A 22,834-nucleotide genomic window follows, 5' to 3' on the forward strand; every position below is an offset into this window, starting at 1 on the left:
TAAAGCTCAAACACTCCTTTTTATCCAGCACCTCTTGTTTGGTGAGTAAAATATCCACCATGAGAAACTATACATATTACCATCCCATACACAATTTTCACACCAAATTTAAATAACATTTTTCTCAGCACTACCCCAGCCCAGACCTTTAAATGTTTTCATATATCCTAGAACATGACTCTCCACACCTACTGTCTGCATATCTTGGACACTCCTTACTGAACTCCCTATTTGGACAATGCAAGGAGCAACCACTTTGCTTGCTACTATTTATGATTACTTTTATTTCCATGATGCTGAGGCACATACCCCGATCTGGTACAATCCCAGTAAATTCAGGATGCATAGCATTCCTATACTAATCCTGTCCATAACAACCTAAACCCTGACCCTATTTCAAACCTAACCCCAAAACTTACCATAACCCCTAACCTTAATACCCTAACCCAAACCTCTAAACCAATCCTGATACCCTTATCCCTAATAACCTAACCCCTAAACTAACCCTAATATCCTAACCCAAACAGCTAAACCAACCCTAATATGCCATCCCTAATACAATAAACGCTAACCCAAAACCACAAACTAACTCTAATACCCTAACCCCCTAAACTAACCCTAATATCCTAACTGGATGGGTCATGTTGTTTTTACAGTATCTGCTTTCAAATTCTATGTTTCTATGTAAATGGGAGAAGATTTAGTGAGTGTGAGAAGCTTGAATTGGGTTCTGTAGGTCAGCCAGTGTACAGATGTGCTCTTATATATCTAGCCTCCCATGTGAGTCACCAGGTCCCGTGCGACTCTGCTAGCATCAGGCAACTTTTTTGCATATTTTCTTTGCCTCTTAGCTGCAATGTGGTGTCCTAGGATGCACCAGACTCTGCTGATTAATTTGATATGTTACACTACTATATCTGTGTACGACTGATTCTATAAATGAAGCACAAAATAACTTGGCATGGCAAAAATGTGTGGCAGATGCATCATACCACCTCATATATATAGATTCAGAGACTCAGTTGCACACAGATATACAAGTGTTTCATATCAAATTAATCAGTGCAGTCTCCTGGTGCATCCTAGTTGCAACGCATTATGACTAAGATGCATTTTCAGCAAAATAAAAAGATGCAAAAAAGACAACCAGTGCTAGCAGAGTAGCATGGGTCCTGGCATGCTGAGTGGGACTGTTTGGCACGACTGCAGCAATGATATGTGAAGACACTTCTGTAGGGCTTGTAAGAGTTGCGAGGCAAACATAGAATGTTTGGTTAGGAAGATGAGCCAGGCAGCAGCATAGGGTGAAGATTGGAGTGGAGAGAGGTGGGAGTCAGGGAGGCCAGATAGTAGGAGGTTATAGTAGTCCAATCTGAGGATGACCAGTGAGTGGATGAGGGTCTTAGTTGCCTCCAGGGTGAGAAATGGTCTGATTTTAGAAATATTTCTGAAATGGAAATGACAGGACTATGAAAGGTACTGAATGTGTAGTTTGATGATGAGGGAGGAGTCAAGGATAACTCCAAGACAGCACACTTGGGGGATAGAGTAGATGGTTGCGCTGTCAATAGATAATGAAATTGTGGGAGGTGAGGTTATGTGGGATGGTAGGAAGATGATTAGCTCAGTCTTAAACATAGTCCTCAAGGCACCCCAACAGTTCAGGTTTTAGAGATATCCAATGTTGAGCACAGGTGGTTAAATTAATTTGACTGATGTACTCATTAAATCACCTGTGGTCAAGCATAGATATCCTTAAAACCTGGACTGTTAGGGTGCTTTGAAGACTGAGTTTGGGAACCTCTGTGTTAAGTTACAGAAAGTGCTGGGACAACCTGGAAGAAATAGCAGAGAGACAATTCAAGCTATGAGTGAGGAGAGAGGGAGGAGAGGTCAGGGGAGGAGAGGTAGATCTGAGTGTGATCAGCACAGAGATGATATTTGAGGTCAAAAGAGCTAATCAGCTCATCTAGAGAGGATGTATAGAGGGAGAATATATGCTGTCCCAGAACAGAACCTTCGGGGACTGCTAACATTAGTGAAAGTGAAGCGGAAGTGGATTTATGAGAAAAGATGGAGAAAGAGCAATCAGAAAGGTAGGAGGACAGCCAGCAGAGAGTAATATCATGCAGATCAAGGGAATGATAGATTTGCAAGAGGATAGGGTGGTCCACAGTGTTAAAAGCGGCAGAGTGGTCCAGAAGAATGAACAGAGATAGTGGCCCTTGGATTTGGCAGCAAGAAGGTCATGCTTACTTTTGTGTGAGCAGTTTCAATGGAGTGGAGAAGACAGATCCAGACTGAAATGGGTCAAGCAGTGAGTGGGAAAAAAGAAAGGCGGTAAGGTGTTTGTAGACAATACCCTCAAGAAGCTTGGAGGCAAATGGGAAGAGAGATAGGGTAGTAGTTGGAGAGAGTGTTAGGATCAAGAGTGTTTTTTTAAGAATGCAGGAGACAAGGATATGCTTGAATGCAGAGGGGACAGTGCCTGATGTGAGGGAGAGATTGAAGAGATGGGCAATATAGGACAAGGCAACAGGAGAGGTGGGTGAAAATGATTTAATCTCCAGATACATGGGAGAAATATTTCAGAGTTGGTAATATGGATGGGGAGGGGTGGTCTGGGAAATGAGGTAGTGGGATGATGAGGCTCTGGTGGGAAGAGATTTCCTGACATACTGTACTGTATGTAGTCAATTTTAGATGTGAAGTGGGTGGCAAAGTCAAGGGCAGAAAGTGAGGAGGGGAGGCAAGTAGGGGAGCAGAGAATTGGAGCTGAAAGTGGCAAAGAGACAGTGAGGGTTTAAGGACTGTAAGGAGATAAGGTTTTTGAAATACAACTTTTTAGAGTGGAAGAAGGAGGCACTATAGGTTGAGAGCATAAATGTGAAATGGAGAAAGTCTGTATAGAGGCGTGATTTCCTCTACTGTCACTCGATGGTGGAGGTGGATTAGAGACATCGACTGCCAGCATCTCTAATCCACTGGTTGCATTCAAAGACACAGCATCAGTCATACATCGGACTTACATGAACCACACATGGAACTTATGACCTACTGTATGGTTGTTCAGAATGGCCAATGGAACTAAGACACAGGAGCCTTTACAACTGTATACGAAGATGCAGTTCCATGCTAAAACATATCCTGAAACAGTCGTGACATGCCTGCGTTTGACTAGCCATCCCTGTTACCTATTTTAAACAGTCCCTGAACGTCAAGTACTCTACATCCAAATCCTCACTGAGACAGGCGTTGTTAATTGAACTTGGTGCATGTGCATTAGACTTTGATGCATGCGCAGTACAAAAAGAAAATGTTAAAATCCACAAATATCGTTATTGCATCTGTCTCTTAAGCAGGCCCTGTATGCCTCTGGGAAATAATAAAATTATGGGGAAGAAAACCTAAAATTTCCTTCATCTGTACACACATACAACATAACACTTAAAATATTTTCTAACAACTTAAGGCAGAAAAAAGTAAAAATAATAAAAAATGGCTAATCATCATAATAGACAAACTGTAATAGGTCATATGTTCATTTACAATTTTCCAAGACATCAAGCCCTGGAGAAAGAACTGTCTACAACGATGGTGGTGTTGATAGTATAGTGGTTCCCAAACTGTGCGCCGTTACACCCTCGGGTGCCTCAGGACACTTGCAGGGGTGCCTCAGGTTGGTGGTCCAGCACCAAATCATATTATTTATGGTCAATGTAATGTAAATATGTAGACAAACAGAAGCTCAAACCAGTCCAACACCACATAACTGAACCTAAGGATGACAGGTCAGCACAATATACTTCACTTTATTACTTTACTACATTTTTTTCTGAATTTCTCAATAACAAACGTTTGGCTTAGGGGTGCCATGAAAACAATGCTGTTACTTTAGGGCGCCATGATTTTAAAAAGTTTGGGAACCTCTGCCCTAGTAACATTGGACCCTAACGGTTCTGCTACTTGCAGGGAAGAGAGGGGAAGAAATTCTAGAAAATATTTATATTATATTTATATGAAAATAGTTTTTCTTTCAGGGACACATATAATGGAAACCATACAGTATATCATTAATCCCATTTAATTTTAGGATTGCATGTAATATACAGTACTTCTAAGTTGACACAATAGGCAATCAAACCTAAGTCAATTATGTCCAGATAGAAATGTTAAATAATTCTTACCCTGTGGCTTTTCTGTATCCACTGAGTTCCAAAACTACTATGTATAAAATAGTAACAAAAAGAAGTAAAATCATTTTTGGCAATGAAGAAATGCGTAAAAAAATTGCCAATGTTAAGGTGCCCACCACGCAAGATAAGAACGCATAGTGAGCTGTGTCACATGGGCTTTCAGCCATGGTTTTATTTTTTTCTCCATGTGGAGAAATAATTATAATGGAGCTGCTGGAATTTGCACTCCATGACCAAGGCATGCAGCCAACCTGAAAATACAGACAAGTGTTACATATCAGCATTAACCAGGATGAGGTGAATTTGGTCATTTTAAAAAGTATACAGTATGATACACTTGCAAAAATAACTAAGATAGTTATGTATACCATCTTCTATACAAACTGACAACAAAATTACTACCACATAGTCACATATGTAAACACATATATCTCATATACTGTAAAATTACATAATCATTTTTAAATATAAATTAATTACACTTGATATTAGGGCAATAACTGATCTCATAAGTTGTTACGAAAATCAACTGTTTATGAATTATTAGCATATTATTTCACTTCCATTAAGTTACAACACTGAGGCCTAAAGAACTAGTTTCTAGTGAAGTATTAGGCTGCACTCTCAAGAGTCTGTGGGGGTCATTCAGACCCGGACGTTAGCGCCGATGCGCTCGGACCGGGTCGTTGGCCCCCCACAGAGCATGCGCACGACGGCGCTGTGAGACCCGCTACGACTGACAGCGCCAGTCATAGCGGGTCTCGATCCAAAGGGGGCGAGCTGTCGATGTTGATTCACAGCTCGCCCCATTTGGAAGGCGGGCCAGGGGGGTAGCAGCCCAAAAGGGGGCGTTCCCATGACAACGCCTACCGTGGCGGCCCCACTGACATCACTAGTGATGTCAGTGGAGAGCTTCCGGCTCAGACAGAGCCGAAAGCTCTCCGGGGCTTACGACAAGGGAGACCCTACCCTAGGGTCTCGTCGTAAGCCCCGATGGTCGCGATGGTCTTGACCATCGCGACCATCACCTTAGGCGGTCGTAAGGCTGTGGGTGTTAACCCACAGCCTTACCACCGCAAAGGAGGACATCTTGAAAATTCAAGACGTCCTCCCCTCATTCAGACCGACCGCACGCTCTGTGCGACCGGCTCAGAATGAGGTCCTGTGTGCAATGGTTCCCTTTAATACAGCATGGTTAAAACTGCATATCTGGATTGAACTAACTTGTATCATCCAATCAGACATTTTCATTAATCTTCCAGACAATGAACGCTGTTGTTATGGGCTGTAAATTATACAGTATATAGACTATGTAGGGACTTCAATTGCAGGCGAAGGTGATAAGTTTTCACTGGGGCATTAACATATCGCGCATAACGCTAGTTAATTTCACTTATCACCTGTTATTATTATTATTATCCTTTATTTATATGGCGCCACAAGTGCTCCGCAGCACCTTACAAAGTACATAAACAAATAATTTGACAACTGACTTACAGTAAAAAATAGGACAAGGACATGGATAATATACATTGATACATAAGTGACCATAACACATAGAAATGCAACAGAGCGTAAGCAACCAAGTGTTAGGTGCCCTGGTGGGGGGTAAGAAGTAGGTGAAAGTAAAGTAAGGAGAAGCACAAGAGGGTAGAGGCCCTGCTCGTAAGAGCTTACATTCTAAAGGGGAGGGGCTGACAAACAGGTGAGACACAGATGGGGTAAACGGAGGAGGGAGCATGTTGCAGCAAGTTAGGATGGGAGCTGGAAGGCTTTGATGAAGTAGTGGGTCTTGAGAGCCCATTTGAAGGATTGAAAAGAGGAGGAGAGTCTGATAGGGAGAGGGAGAGAGTTCTGTTATGTGTTGTTATCCTATCCTGCCATCTAATTAGAAAATGGGTGTTAAGTGTTTCACCTGATAATTGTTGCTGGTTTTTCATGTGTTAAGTATAGGTGAAAATGGGGAAATGTGTTTGTACCCCCAAAAAAGACAGACTAATATTGGATAACAGTATAGAAGTCTATTAGTGGCCTTAATAAAAATATTTGGGGGTTAAATTGTGTCAAATGGCTGTTATAAGCATGAATATAAAACAGTGAAAAAAAATAGTAAGCGGGATTTTTCTTTTCTAAAATAAATGCTTTACTTAAATTAGGGGTACACTCGTAAGTATATATTGTGTCATTTAAGCCACTTTTAAAAAATCTACAAAAACACACCAGCAATCTTAAAACAAACTGTCAAACACATTCAGCACCCCCATATTCCTGTCCCACATCAATTAACCAATTTTCCTACATTTTGCACATTTTCACCCCAAAAATTACATCATTATCGGCCAAATTAAGATTATTAAAAAATTATAAGTGTCTAATTAATCATTAAGGACGGTATCCCAGTTTTTACCTTAAAAAAGGGATTTTCCCCAACTTATGTTCATGTACAGTATATCTTGTCATACTGACAATTTTGTATTTCCTTTATGTTGCACATTTCATATTTGATCATTACTCACCACACATCCTTGTGCCACAGAGTATATTAATATTACTATGAAAATACATAAAATGGTTCGTATTTGTATTGTTAGGCACCCTGGAAAGCACTGAAAGACAAAAATAAGTTATAGCGCAAAAAGAAATGCTTCTCAGATTTGTGATATCATTGTATTGGCTATTCTTGTGATTTGCACCAACTTGTGTCATTAAAATAAAGTATAGCAAGCAGAGAAATGGGGGCTGTGGTGAAAAGTAGGGGGTGGGCCTTTGGAAATAAAGGAACTTCCTTCCTCCCATACAGTAATAAAGCTGTAACGGGTTCTTATTACTGTGTGTGGGCACAATGTTGCCAATGGTGATCCGATGCTGCATCTTCGGAAGCAGGCAGCGAATCTGAGAAGCCGGCAGTGGGATGCTTCCTGCTGCATTAACATATTCTTAGATCTGCTGCTACTGAAGCCACAGCACCGACACCACTTATGTCCACCTCTGAATCAGGCCCTATGACCTTAGACAAAACCACTAAGCCAAATCAGTTTGGATCAAAGTGGTGCTATAGCCTTTCTCTCCCAATAAGATCACTCAATCCATTCCAAGACTTGTATCCAAATCCAACACATAAGCTAACGTTTGAATTAGATAAAGGTGATTCGAAGAAGGTGATTTTGGTCCTGCCAAACACAGGGAGACTGTCTGTCTGTACTCTGAAGTCAGATTAAGTACAGTATATTTTTTTAGTCTGATGGTGGACAGCTCTCTGAATAATCATGTTTATTTACAATGGCTATGTGTCTGGGTGTAGCTTCCTAACCACGTTCCAATTACCTATTCCATCATAAGGATCTGCCTTGGTCAGCATAAGGACAGAGTGGACTCCTGGGACAGTCCTGTGAAGTCTTGGGAATAATCACTGCAGCTATTAGGCACAATTATGTAGACAAAATATAGTGACTTTCCCAGCCTGATACTGAGAAAACATGAAGTCACATAGAGTACATTAATCAAGCCTATGTAGAGCTCACAAAAGGGTCTCAATCTCATCTCAAGATTATATAGCTTATAAACATTGTAAAATATATTTACCTGCACTCGTGTGACATGTAGGTACATAATACAAGTCACTAGGAAGCATATGCAGAGCACCAGGAGGACAAGGACAATAGTGCTTCTGAAAAAGACAGAATAAAAAATATAATATCTATAATGCTAATAAATAAGATGACAAATACATATTTCAATATGTGTCTCTATAGTAGTATAAAACTAAAACAAAATTAGAAGTCATAATATATCATTTTAAGTAAACCTGTTACATTACTTAGAGATGACCTGCCACTTGTGAAAAGTTTGAGTAACCTGTACTCCAAGCTCCACCTCAATTTATTTCAAATAAATTCATTGGTCCTGGAGTATAGTAATCTTATATCTCAGCCAGTGGCTAATAGCCTACTCCCATTAACCTCTTAAACAGGTAAAAAACAATATATCTTGCAGGTCTAAAAGGCTCTAGGCCTTAATTAGAGTTGTATTCATATGCACTCTGAACACAGGAAAAAGAAGTATGTCTTAATATTTATTTTGTGTCCATATGTACTAAAATAATAATAAAATCTATACATATCCACTCTCATCCTAATAATATTGCTACCAGACCAGTAGAATTTTTGCTGCATGCAAAAGAAAAAAAAATACAGTAGCATTTACTTTACTTTGTATCACAACAGAGGGCCTGATTCAGCAGTGCACGCAAGTGCACTACTGATCGCAGATTCCTGATTATCAGGAATTTGCGAGTACAGGACCCATTCTGCGAGTGTGCAGAATGAGTCCTGCTAAGCCGCACACAGACCCTTCTATGCCTCTACCTGATTGAGAGGCAGAGGCATTTAAGGGGCGGTGCGGGGGTGGTGCGGCTGCATTCCCGGAAATGGGGTTGTGTCAACACCAATGTGTTTACATTACCTATGTTTACATGGGACAGACAATATTATCTTAAGCAGCCCATACACGGTGCGATAAATCAGCCGATCCGATGGATTGGTACGATTTGGCTGCTATATCGCACCGTGTTTGGGCATGATATCGGATAGTGTGCGACCCGTGGAGTCGTACAACGCACCCCCAGATCTTAATGCAGGTTCAGTTGATCTGGGGATGCGATGTCCGATCCCATGCAGCGTTCTGCGGGTGGGGGAGACGGCATATTGGGCGGTCGGCCACCCGATCGCACCGTGTGTGGGGACCACCCAATATGTCGGACGTCGGATCCCCCGTCGCATTGTATGGTGCATATCGCACAATGTATGGGCTGCTTTAGTGTTTAAACTACACTTTTTCTAAAGTGGACTCTCATTAGGCACCTGGGGGTATATTTACTAAAGTACGGGTTTTCAGAAGTGGAGATGTTGCCCATAGCAACCAATCAGATTCTACTTAATATTTATCTAGCACTTTTTAGAAGATAATAGCTAGCATCTGAATGGTTGCTATGGGTAACATCTCTACTTCTAGAAACCTGCACTTTAGTTGATATACCCCTGTAGCTGTTTTCTCCTGCAATGGTTTTCTAACAAAAGTAACCCTCAAGTATTTTCCTAACAGCAGAGGCAGTTTTTTTCTCTCTGCATTCAATCAGAGTTGGACCCCCTGTGCACCCACCCCCCTGTTCACTGCACAGGCACACAGGGGAGCAGTAGTAACAGGGAAGTATCCCAATAACCCTGATTCCTGTTTTCATACTGAATTATCTTTTTTTATTTGACAATGTCAATTGTTCTCTCGCATAGATCATAATCGAGAATGTCTATTCAACTCTATGGAAGAGGACCAGACAACATATAGGGGCATCTAAGGCAGAAGGATGATTGTCTAAACTTGAATTTCAAATTTATTTGATTGCAATATATTGTTAATATATTGTTAAAATTTAAATGTCAGAATTTTTTTTATTTTTTTTTTCACTTATGATACTTACTGTGGAATTATTAAAAGGTAGACAAGGCCAAATAAGGCAGCTAAAATTAATGAAAGAACGACTGCACTGGTGAAATATTCATCATGAAGCTGGTGATACTGTTGGATAAAAAAAACAGTTAATAAGACACACTTCATTCCGGTTCTCTTGCACAAGAGTATTGAAAGGAAGTTATTATTAAGCTATTACCGGTGCAAATTTCCAGGGAATTATTCAGAGTATATATCAAACTTTAGAGATAGGCAAATTACAGTGTCTAAAATGTGATATTTCATAAATCAAACATTGTTTGCAAATTCCTGTAGAGATACATTATTCAAAATTAGTGCCAGCAATGGTATATGTAGCATTATTACTGGACTTTGCTGCTTACTTTTCCTATTCATGTTCATTGTAGATAGAACAAATGATGAATACCTAATGAGAAGAGGCAAAGCCTATGTGTATACATGTGTTGGGATGTAGGGTGTGACTTTAGGAGCAGATGAGAACGCCAATTTTGGACAATAAAATGCCTAATTAGCCTCCTGAGGCCACTCCCTGGTACTGCCATTTTTATGAGTCAGATAGAACATTCGTAAGTAATTTGGGATAAATTATGTATGCCATTGTTTAAAGCCAAGGGAACATTGGTCACCCTATAAAATATTGGACTGTGGCCAATTTAAAAATTTAGCAACATTAAATACAATCAGTACTGTGCAAAAGTTTTAGGCAGTGGTGGAAAAAATTCTGCAAAGTAAGAATGCTTTCAAAAAGTATTAATAGTTTATTTTTATCAATTAATAAAAATGCAACGTGAATGAACAGAAGAGAAATCTAAATCAAATCAATATTTGCTGTGACCACCCTTTGCCTTGAAAACAACATCAATTTTTAAATTCTTCTAGGTACACATGCACACAGTTTTTGAAGGAACTCGGCAGGGAGGTTGTTCCAAACATCTTGGAGAACTAACCACAGATCTTCATTTCTTTGGCTCAGAACTGGTAGAAACCAGTGGGACCCGGGTGCGCCCATCTACTGTTCGGAGAAGTCTGGCCAGAAGTGGTCTTTATGTTAGAATTTCAGCCAAAAAGCCATACCTTCAACGTGGAAACAAGTATGCATGAAAACATAGGAACTGGGATGAAGAAAATGGCAGCAGGTGCCCTGGACTGATGAGTCAAAATTTTAAATATTTGGCTATAACAGATGGCAGTTTGTTCGCTGAAGGGCTGGAGAGCGGTACAATAATGAGTGTCTGCAGGCAAGAGTGAAGCATGGTGAAGATTCGGGGCTGCATTTCAGCAGCTGGAGTTGGGGATTTGGTCAGGATTACTGGTGTCCTCAATGCTGAGAAATACAGGTAGGTACTTATCCATCATGCAATACCATCAGGGATCAGTCTGATTGGCTCCAAATGTATTCTGCAGCAGGACAATGACCCCAAACATACAGCCAATGTCATTAAGAACAATCTTCAGTTTAAAGAAGAACAAGGAGACCTGGAAGTGATGATATGGCCCCCACAGAGCCCTGATCTCAACATTATCTAGTCTGTCTGGGATCACATGAAGAGACAGAAGGATTTGAGCAAGCATACATCCACAGAAGATCTGTGGTTAGTTCTCCAAGATGTTTGCAACAACCTCCCTGAGTTCCTTCAAAAACTGTGGGCAAGTGTACCTAGAAGAACTGATGCTGTTTTGAACGCAAAGGGTGGTCACACCAAAAATTTATTTGATTTAGATTTCTCTTTGTTCATTCACTTTGCATTTTGTTAATTGATAAAAATATTAACATTTCTATTTTTGAAAGCATTCTTACTTTGCAGCATTTTTTCCACACCTGCCTAAAACTTTTGCTCAGTACTGTATTTGTCTATTTTAGCATACAGATTTAGCCAAGTGAAGTGAATCTACTATGAAGAATCCCAACAGATCTCTTTAACACTTTCCTGGGTCATAGCTAGGGCATTGCCTGCAAGATCCTCAATTAGGCACTGTAGATATTGAAAGCATTTTTACATGTAATTTTTATACAATTATAGGCCCCTTTAACTTCTAGATTGGCAAACATTGACATAATCTTAGTGCAATCAAAAGAGATAGGGAACATCAAATTTTAACTTTAATTTTATTCAAGACACCTGTAATCAATGCAGGTCTCTAATCCATCATATTTCCTTTAATGAAATCTATCCAATGTGGGGAATGAAGAGTGACAAATTAAGTATTTGGCCAAGCCGGCCAAATCTTGGAGATATGCTCTGGGTAACAAGTCAATTTTGCAATCACAATTTAAAAAGGTGACACCTAGAAAAATGTTTAGAATAATCAACAATGTTCAGGAAAGTATTAAGATTTAATGTGCAATATAATATCCCTATGTGTTGGGCTTTCGTTCCCAACACTCCACAGAGACAGCACTGACTAAGGTAGTAAATGATCTTGTCACTGCCAAGGCTAAAGGTCACTACTAATTCTTCTAGATCTCTCTGCTGCTTTTGACACTGTTGACCACTCTCTTCTCTTGGTTTTCTTCCTACCTATCTGACCGCTCTTTTACTGTTCGTTTTTCTGATTCTGCCTCCTCTTCGCTACCTCTATCAGTTGGAGTACCGCAAGGCTCTGTCTTAGGTCCTCTGCTATTCTCAATCTATACCACCTCTCTTGGCAAACTAATCAGCTCTTTTGGATTTCAGTACCATCTGTATGCAGATGATACTCAAATCTACCTATCCTCTCCAGATTTATCTCCATCTGTATTGGTCCGTGTCACTGAATGTCTTTCTGCCATTTCATCTTGGATGTCATCTCGCCACCTGAAACGTAATATTTCTAAAACAGAATTAATTATATTTCCACCGGCCAATAACAGTTACCAACCTGATCTCTCTATCACTGTTGATACCTCGACCATCCACCCCGCCCCACAAGCTCGCTGCCTTGGTGTCATCCTTGACTCTGAACTGTCCTTTGTTCCCCATATTCAATCTGTCTCAAAATCATGTTATATACATTTAAAAAACATATCCAAAATTCGACCATATCTCACACAAGACACTGCAAAACTCTAATCCATGCACTTATTATTTCCCGCAATAGCCTCCTTACTGGTATTCCCAAAAACAGGCTATCACCATTACAATCCATTATGAATGCAGCTGCAAGGCTTATCTTCCTTGCGAAACGTTCTTCTTCTGCTGCCCCGCTCTGTCAGTCCCTCCATTGGTTGCCGGTTTTCTACCGTATTCAATACAAAATACTTTCACTTACGCATAAGGCTATTAACCAAACCACACCAACATACATCTCTTCACTCATCTCAAAATATCTCCCAACCCGACCTCTCCGCTCAGCACAAGATCTGCATCTCTCATCCCCATGCATTACTTGCTCCCATTCATGGTTACAGGACTTTCTTCGCGCTGCACCCACTCTATGGAATGAACTACCTCACACAATAAGACTTTCCTCTAGTCTCCATTCCTTCAAGCGTTCCCTGAAAACTCACCTCTTCAGGCAAGCTTATCAGATTCCAGAACCTCCCACATAACCTTTATAGCTTCCATATCTAATTACATCCCCTTTCACAGTCCACACAGAATCTCACACATCGTCTTTCTCTCACATCCTCATGACATTTGGTCGACATTCCTATGTGACTGGATCATGCAGCCAACCAAGAAACTGTGCATTCTGGCTGGACCAAAATGCAATATATAGCACCTATCCTTGTGTATCAATGCCTATTTCCCTATAGATTGTAAGCTTGCGAGCAGGGCCTTCCTACCTATATATCTGTCTGTTATTACCCAGTTTTGTTCTATTAATGCTTACAATTGTAAAGCGCAATGGAATATGCTGCGCTATATAAGAAACTGTTAATAAATAAATAAATAAAATGTGCAATATAATATCCCTGAAAGACACCACACTTTAAGAATATGAAGGCATAAACAAGACAGGTCCAAAATTGTAGCTGAATGACTTAAAGTAAGAAAAAACTGCTTTTGGAGCAGACACCCTGAGTCAGTTTGCAGGTTGCTAGGAAGATGGATTCATATAACAAAGGTATTTTCCATAGAAACACCAAGGCAAACAGTTACATTTTGCAAATGATATGTCCATAAAATTTCAGGTAGATCCAGAATACAATAATGCTTGGATAGACAATTAGTTGGAGCTAATTTCAAGGTATGCAGACAAAATATTTTTCAGTAGACCAATAATAAAATAGGCACATTGGGTTAAATGTACTTTCTCCTCAGTACAGACAGAACTTAAAGAATGAGGACTATATTTCCTCCAAAGTCTCCGGAATGGAAAAATGAACTAGACGATTGTTAAAAATTTCATAAAAGCCAATACAAAACATAGAGCGGTGGGTTGGGTCATTCCATAAAGAGTCAATAGCACAATGGTGAAATACTCAGTGGAAGATTTGATAGATCATCATAAATTAGACCAATGGCATCAAAATATGTATGACTAAAGCACCATTATGAAGTACTGGGGACAAAAATAACTGCTCTTTGCTTCTCTGTCCCAGAAGAAGCAAGTCATAGTTTAAACCCTTCAGTGCTAAGTTTGAGTGGGACATGTCCTCCCCATATCACCTTGAAGTGCTAAGGACAAATACAACTTCATACAAGTTCCACTCATCAATGCCATGGTGTTTAAAGAGGTAAATATTAGTTACTGAATCCTCACGGTATTCCAGCCAGTAGAGGCTGGAAGAAGAGTCTAATGGAGATGTAATTGCACAATAACATCACAGAGTTACTTTGGCATTTCACTACTGAAAAAATCGGAAGCACTGGGAGTGCTGTTATCCCATATTCTGGTTCCCACAAACTCATGGGCTCCCTTGTTTAAAAAAAAAAAGGAATCCTCGATTTCAAGCAATAGAAGTAATTACAATTATACCATACACTACTGAAAGCTTTAAATAATTCGGGAATGGGACAGAAGGTTGCAGATCTGGTGGAAACAGGTGAAAGAAAGAGCGTATCTGTTTTGAATCTATAGAACCATTTGTTTGTTAGAGAATTTAGATGGTACTGTAATCTCCAATGGGGCAGGGATTGATGAGTTGCCTAATATGGTGACACTATATATTAATAATAACTAAACAATTGCTGGTTGGTTAAGTGCAAGTGCAAGTTGATTGTTAGAGCTACAGTTGGAATTATCGCAGTAATCTTTCACAACAGTGTGCTGTGTTGTTCAATTAACCATGCTACATCTGTACACCATTTTACAGATATAGGGGTCTATTTACTAAGCTGTGTTAGGAGATAAAGTGAATGGAGGTAAGGTACCAGCCAATCAGCTTCTAACTGAAAAGTCACAGGCTGTGCTTGAAAAATGACAGTTAGTAGCTGATTGACTGGCACCTTATCTCCGTTCCCTTTATCTCCTAACACAGCTTAGTAAATAGACCCCAGATTTCCATTCAAAATGGTGCAAAGTAAGAAAACTTCAACTTCTTATATGACAGCATCTCTTATGAAAAGTAGCGAAAACACAACTTTCCAAATGATTTAATTTTCTACTAAAGGATGAAAAAAAATATAAGATTCAAAACTCTTTGTACCCATAAATTTTACTTTATCTATTCAGGACAACAAATATATTTTTTTATTATTTATATATTATGTTCTTGTTGAATAACGAAGCATGACTTACTTTCTGCTCACGTTCAATTTGCTTATATTTTAAACTTATAAAATTTAAATCTGACAACTCTGAATCAGTTTGTCGAGCTTCAATCAGACGACTAATATAGCGATTCACACGGGTTCCTGGAGTATTATGTATGACATTTGTGGAAAATGAGGTACGATTCCTGAGTTTTTCGGAGGCTGTTCGCAAAGCTCTCCTCTGTATCACACGAAAATATGAGAGAATATTAGTAAAGTCTAGTAATACCAATAGTTAAATACTGAATTATAGTAAAGACATTATAAAACATTCAAAATATAAATAGTCAAAATTAGATATATAATTGTTTTCTGAAACTAGGATAAACCTTAATGAAGTATAGCTGACCAGCATGCAATGATACAGAAATCATACATTACATAGTAATCAATGTCATATTTAAAATGAAAGCTGCCCTGGACACTATGGGCTGTACCTTCATTGCATGTACAGAACTAAATTAGTGTATTCGCCCTTATGCTGAGTTTTACATATCTATGTGACCATCCCACCCATATCCATACAATTGGTTTCATAACCATTATCATAATTAGCTTGCACTTGCACAAGCCTTATTCTTGGTGGAAAAGATCCATCTGAAAACAGATACAGTAGATGTATCTCTGCACATGCATAATTCTAAACTAGCCAACTTGTAAATGCTTCATTACCACCCAGTTTCACCCCTTCATCTGGAAGTGGAGATGCAACTGAGTTGTGTACAATTGAATCGCCCATAGAAACATGAGCTTGGCTAATGGAAAACACATGCACTTTCCACATGTTCAACACACCCTCCTTTCTTACTTTTACAAAGCAAAAATAACAAGCTGGTAAAGACTTAAGAAGCAAAATACAGTAGATAAGGAAAAGTGTAATACAATAACAATTAATCTATTTGTATGCTGCACCATGATCTATGCTGAGCAATACAAATGGATAGTTTGTCTAGATTGTAAACATAGGCCGGAATTAGATTTAAAGCAGACACAAACCGTGTGAGAATGCTGACAAATAAATATTACACAGAACAATGAGATCTTCTTAAATGATAGAGATTTGACTAATTTCTTGGATCAAACAGACCAAATATTGATATTTTGTAAAAATTACTAATCCAGGGTCCCATGTTCTGATGTCACACAATCTGCTGAATTTATAGCATAAATCATGGGCTCTTTATAAAATAGATTATTTTCTACTCTACAGTGGGCACCTATAAGTATATTTAATCAAATATATCCTAGTCTGACATTTATTATAGTTACTTCTAAGCTTTATTTTTCAAATGTAAACTAACAAAAATTAATTATTGTATCCATACCTTATAGGACAATTTATCCCCTCAATTTACAAATAAAAGTACATGTATAGGGAAATGCAAATAACAAATATCATTACCTTATCGTCATCTTCACAAGTCATTACATTTGAAAATGGGATCTCCGCCTTGAACATTTTACGACAGTGCATGAGCTGCACTAACAAATAGCAGACAGTCTTAAACTTCATCCTTTTGGCTGGCTTTATATCAGACAGAATCAGTCCTGGAAATATCTAGCACATATTAAAACAGAAAAACAACATAGTGTTTAAAGATAATAATACATTTTATCACATGTGTTAAAAGACATATAGCTGACAACTTAAAACTTTTTCTACATGATAGTTAATTCTAAAAACAAAGTGAATTATTTTACTAAATGTCTTGTTTCTAAATAGTCAGTATAATATACTTGTCTCAAAGTATAGTACATACACTATTAACAGTCAACAAAGCAATAAAACAAAGGTGCCTAACCGTTTCATTTATAAAAAATTCCAGGCAAAATGTTTTGTGTCCTTTTTTAATAAAGCTTTTTGAATCCTAAATAAGGGTTATTGGATGGACTCCTGTATTCAGTTTGCATTGAGAAGGGGCAAATGACTAATTGCATTTTTTAATAAATCAAAATAAACATACGTAATGTAAAAAGCTTACTTTATTCCTATAGCCAATTAGGCTAATTTACTAGCATAATACTCTGGTGCAATTACTTCCACTAAACCATAGAAACCTATCAGACATCTGGTTTTAATGCCTAACTTATATTAAAGAAAAGCTAATTGTTGACTAATTGTATGCTTCAGTGCAAATTTTGCAGCTAAATGCAATGTTAGTAAGTCAGCTCTAATGGAATGCAGTTCTTCAGACCATTGTTGGTAATACTGTGGGTGATACTATTTCTTCATGCAGGAGTCAGGAGGAAGTTAGAAGAGATGAATTTAACACCTTAATGACTGAATTATTTTATGCTTTAGCTCAAAGGTTGCCAAACTGGGTGCCGTGGCACCCTGGGGTGCATTGGAACACTCTCAGGGATGCCTCAGTTGGTTGTCCAGCGCCAAATAAAACTATTTATGGTCAATGTAAGTGGCAAATACATAAAAAATGTGGACAAACAGAAGCGCAACCCTGTCTACCACCACATAACTGAACCTAAGGATGACATGAAATCACAATTTACTTAAAAAATTTTTTCTGAATTTCTCAATAAAAAACTTTTGGCTTAGGGGTGCCATGAAACTATTTTTAATACTGTTGGGTGCTGTGATTCAAGAAAGTTTGGGAGCCACTGCTTTAGCTTTTCAGTCAAAATATGTATAATTTTTTTCACACCATACTGATGATTTTATATATATTTTTTATGAGAGGGCTGGGGCAGGTGAGGATTTCTTTTGGCAAACATAGACTAAATATTAATTTTTATTATTATATAGTCATAATATAAGAACATCTGGCAAATGGGAGACTAAAACACATATTTTCCTGATATTTCCTTGATTGTTTCCATAGCCACCTTTACACAATGAGGGAAATAGCAGAAAGTTCCCCTATGATTGCCTTTGCTTTTTTCCAAGTACAAGTATGACAAATATTAGTACTTTACACAAGAGATAAAAACTAGGACCAGCAACATAATGTAATTTTAAAAGTGATTTCTTTTAAATGTAGATATGCTATAAATGCACACGGATGCTGAACAACCGAGTACACTAGTCTTTTAACCATAGTTTGCACAGTAATGTATAGAATAGTTTTCAGGGCAATAAATTAACAGGTCTGTAAATAATATTTGTATAATCAGTAAGCCCGGACATCAGAAAGCACCGGATTCTGCATGAACAATCTTTCACTTACATTCTCAAGATGTGAAGGAGCAGTTTAAGAGCTAAAGACCTTCCCCGCGCACTCCGTTCATAGACGCACCAGCTCCAAGCCCAGGAATGCAACCTCAGTAGTAAGAAACAGGAAGTCACTTCATCGCAACTTCCCGTAGGCCGCATTCTGAGGCCTGAGTAATGATGCGGCTGTAATAAGAGCATAGCGAGCAGTGTCTTCAATCAGAGTGCTCCAAAAAGTATAGGAGGAGGAGGTAGGGAGGCCTCCTGTCAATGTGTCAGTATTAAAAGTAAATATACTATAAAGAAAAATCTTCTCACAACTGTAAATTATTACAGATATTAAAGGCAATTTCAGATTGGGTCTGTTATACCATAGTAACAAAAACCAATGTAACCTTTAATATCCTTTTCATTTAAAATAGTGAGTTCATTACCTCATATATTATTAGTTCAAGTTAATATGAAAGATCTCAAAATATAGATTAAATATAGATTGAGACAAACAGAAGAAAAAGATAAGATTTTATCTGGCACACTAGTGGGGTCACAGTATATACTAATTAGAATGATTCCTCTGAATTGATATAAAATATAACTTTATTTTATTCTTTAAAAAATCTTTCAGCTAAGTCCAGAAGTAAGGCGAAATATTTTAAAATAAAGAGTTTAAAGAAGTGTGTATGTAGATATAGAAAATAAAGTGATTTAAAATACCACCTGCCGTTTGTCTCTTACACGTATTTGAAGATATCTAATACTTATTAGTGTAGTTTATTGGATATACCTGTATTCTTTATTTAGGGCTAATATTACTACACAATATCCATGTTACAATAAACTACACTTAAGTAATTGTTATTGGGTGGGGAATATGTGTCATATAGTGCTTTTGTCCACTATTTTTTTTCATGGAGTATAGAGAAGAGACGCTCTGTGTTTTTCTTTTTGATAATTGCCTCCCAAATCCAGCAGTTTCTATAGCCTCAGGGCTATGTTCAGCTGATGGGATATCAATTTCTAGGCATATAATTTTATCTTTGGATTCTGACATTCTCACACTGCTTGTATTTGTTGCTTATGATTTTTGGCAACAAAACTGCAACATTTCTGCACTCGGAATATTGCAAATCTGTATCAAGATTGTGAATTATTAACACATGAGTCATATATGATGTGATCTGCTGTTAACTTCCGATCTATTCAGCAATTATCATATGATTCAAATGAGTTGTCTTAAATGCTATAATATTAATTAATATGTGCAGAACTTGTTATATGTCAACTTATCTCACTCTCCATTAGTTCCCCATATGTATTGTAAGCTTGCAAGCAGGGCCCTCTTACATCTATGTCTGTCTGTTATTACCCTGTTTTGTTCTAGCAATGTTTCCAATTGTAAAGCGCAACGGAATATGCTGCGCTATATAAGAAACTGTTAATAAATAAATAAATAAAAATAAATATGTATGCGCGGTGGTTCGTTATGATATTTCAGCTGTCTAATGTAGCCACGGAGCAGCGTCACATATAATAGACATACACAGTCCCTTACAGCCCGGTATCACATATATATTATTAGTATCAGTATAACGTGTTTGTGCATTCAATTGTGCAGCGGACAGGTGGCGGCGTGGGATGCCGACGCATGTTTCGCCGATGGCTGCTTTATCAAGGCAGTGCAACCAGAATGCCTGCCGTGTCTCGTTTTTAACCCATCTCCGAGGATTTCATAGGTCAGTTTGAATTTTCCTCGCCATTTCCCACTCTGATTGGTTCCTCTCTGGGTTCTATAGTAATAGCTTACACTTATACATAATAAACATAAGCTCTAGTTATTATTAATTTGAATATCACTACTGTAAAAAATGTAAAGATTTAATATAATCACAATTACTACTTAATCACAAGAATGAAACAATGTACTCATAGAATCGGTTATCATAAATTCAATAGAAGTTCCAGATTGATAATCTAGATATGAGACATTTAAAATACATAAAATGGCTATATACTTGAGGCGATTAACATAATTTAAAAGAGTAGTTTCTAGATGATATATTCTTAAAATCGTTATAATGTAATATATCCTTTAAAAAAAGCCCTGTCAGAATTTAGGAATAACATACTTAAATTGAAATATATAAGGAATAATAATATATATAAAAATATGAAAATAATAGCATAATTGATTAATTATAGGGAGATACGGAAAGTATATGTACACTATAAGATTATACAAGTGTCACGTGGTGACATATGATACTAACGGTGGAGAGGAGATGGAGCGATAACTTATAGCCATCAAAGAATTATAATATAATCCATTTAACCATAAAACACACTAATTAGTAACTGACACGCTAGAAGCAAGGACATTACTATAGAACCCAGAGAGGAAGCAATCAGAGTGGGAAATGGTGAGGAAAATTCAAACTGACCTATGAAATCCTCGGAGATGGGTTAAAAATGAGACACGGCAGGCATTCTGGTTGCACTGCCTTGATAAAGCAGCCATCGGCGAAACGCGTGTCGGCATCCCACGCCGCCACCGGTCCGCTACACAACTGAATGCACAAACACGTTATACTGATACTAATAATGTATATGTGATACCGGGTTGTAAGGGACTGTTTATGTCTATTATATGTGATGCTGCTCTGTGGCTGTATTAGATAGCTGAGATATCTTAATGGAACACCGTGCATACACATGGGGAATTAATGGAGAGTGAGACAAGTTGGTGTATAACAAGTTCTGTATGTATCATATGTGACGCTGCTCTGTGGCTATATTAGATAGCTGAGATATCATAATGGACAACCGCGCATACATATGGGGAACTAATGGAGAGTGAGACAAGTTGACGTATAACAAGTTCTGCACATATTAATTAATATTATAGCATTGAAGAGAAATCCTTTGAATCATACGATGGTTGCTGAATAGAGCGGAGGCTAACAGCAGATCACATCATATATGATTCATGTGTTAATAATTCACAATCTTGATACAGATTTGCAATATACTTGAGTGCAGAAATGTTGCAGTTTTGTTGCCAAAAATCATAAGCAACAAATACTCACAGTGTGAGAACGTCAGTATCCAAGATAAAATTATATGCCTAGAAATTGATATCCCATCAGCTGAACATAGCCCTGAGGCTATAGAAACTGCTGGATTTGGGATGCAATTTTCAAAAAGAAAAACACAGAGCGTCTCTCCTCTATACTCCATAAAAAAATAGTGGACAAAAGCACTATATGACACATATTCCCCACCCAATAACAATTACTTAAGTGTAGTTTATTGTAACATGGATATTGTGTAGTAATATTAACCCTATAAATAAATAAAGAATATATCCAATAAACGACACTAATAAGTATTAGGTATCTTCAAATATGTGTAAGAGACCGACGCCAGGTGGTATTTTAACTCACTTTATTTTCTATATCTACATACACACTTCTTTAAATTCTTTATTTTAAATTATTTCACCTTACTTCTGGACTTAGCTGAAACATTATTTAAAGAATAAAATAAAAGTTATATTTTATATCAATTCAGAGGAATCATTCTAATTAGTATACCGTGACACCACTAGTGCGCCAGATAAAATCTTATCTTTTTCTTCTGTTTGTCTCAATCGATATTTATTATAAGATTAATAGGTAGCACCTTCACATATCTGTAAGGACCATTCTTAAGCAAGATAGGTGAAGTTTGTGGGTCCGAAAGAATCAATAAGTTGTACATTCTCTGATATTAGGATATATATATATATATATATATATATATATATATGTCAGGTGCATAAATATTGGGACATTGACAGAACTTGGCCTCTATTCACCACCACAATGGCTTTGAAATGAAACAAACAAGATATGTTTTAACTGCAGACTTTCAGATTTAATTTGAGGGTAACTATATCCAAATCTGGTGAACAGTGTAGGAATTACAACGGTTTCTATATGTGCCTCCCACTTTTTAAGGGGCCAAAAGTAATGGGACAAACTAAACAATCCTAAATATAACTTTCACTTATTAATACTTTGTTGCAAATCTTTTGCAGGCAATTACAGCCTGGAGTCTGGAACGCATAGACATCACCAGACGCTGGGTTTCATCCCTGGTGATGCTCTGCCAGGCCTCTACTGCAAATGTCTTCAGTTCCTGCTTGTTCTTGGGGCATTTTCCATTCAGTTTTGTCTTCATCAAGTGAAATGTATGCTCAATCGGATTCAGGTCAGGGGATTGACTTGGCCATTGCATAAAATTCCACATTTTAGCCTTAAAAAACTCTTTGG

General features: G+C 37.9%; 1 protein-coding gene across 2 annotated transcripts in view; it reads right to left on the reverse strand.

Annotated features, from left to right (window-relative positions):
* ADCY1 (adenylate cyclase 1) overlaps positions 1 to 22,834 on the reverse strand; it is a 480,535-nt gene that overhangs the window by 77,389 nt on the left and 380,312 nt on the right. For both annotated transcript variants that reach the window (XM_088445657.1, XM_088445656.1), the window contains 6 exons: positions 16,761 to 16,916; positions 15,345 to 15,539; positions 9,670 to 9,767; positions 7,779 to 7,863; positions 6,713 to 6,802; positions 4,188 to 4,447 (listed from right to left, as the gene is read on the reverse strand). In XM_088445657.1, coding sequence (XP_088301783.1) covers positions 4,188 to 4,447; positions 6,713 to 6,802; positions 7,779 to 7,863; positions 9,670 to 9,767; positions 15,345 to 15,539; positions 16,761 to 16,916 — 884 coding nt within the window. The remainder of the gene's footprint in view (positions 1 to 4,187; positions 4,448 to 6,712; positions 6,803 to 7,778; positions 7,864 to 9,669; positions 9,768 to 15,344; positions 15,540 to 16,760; positions 16,917 to 22,834) is intronic.

The sequence above is a fragment of the Taudactylus pleione genome, unplaced genomic scaffold (assembly GCF_031769625.1).
Source record: "Taudactylus pleione unplaced genomic scaffold, aTauple2 ptg000386l, whole genome shotgun sequence".
NCBI lineage: Eukaryota > Metazoa > Chordata > Amphibia > Anura > Myobatrachidae > Taudactylus > Taudactylus pleione.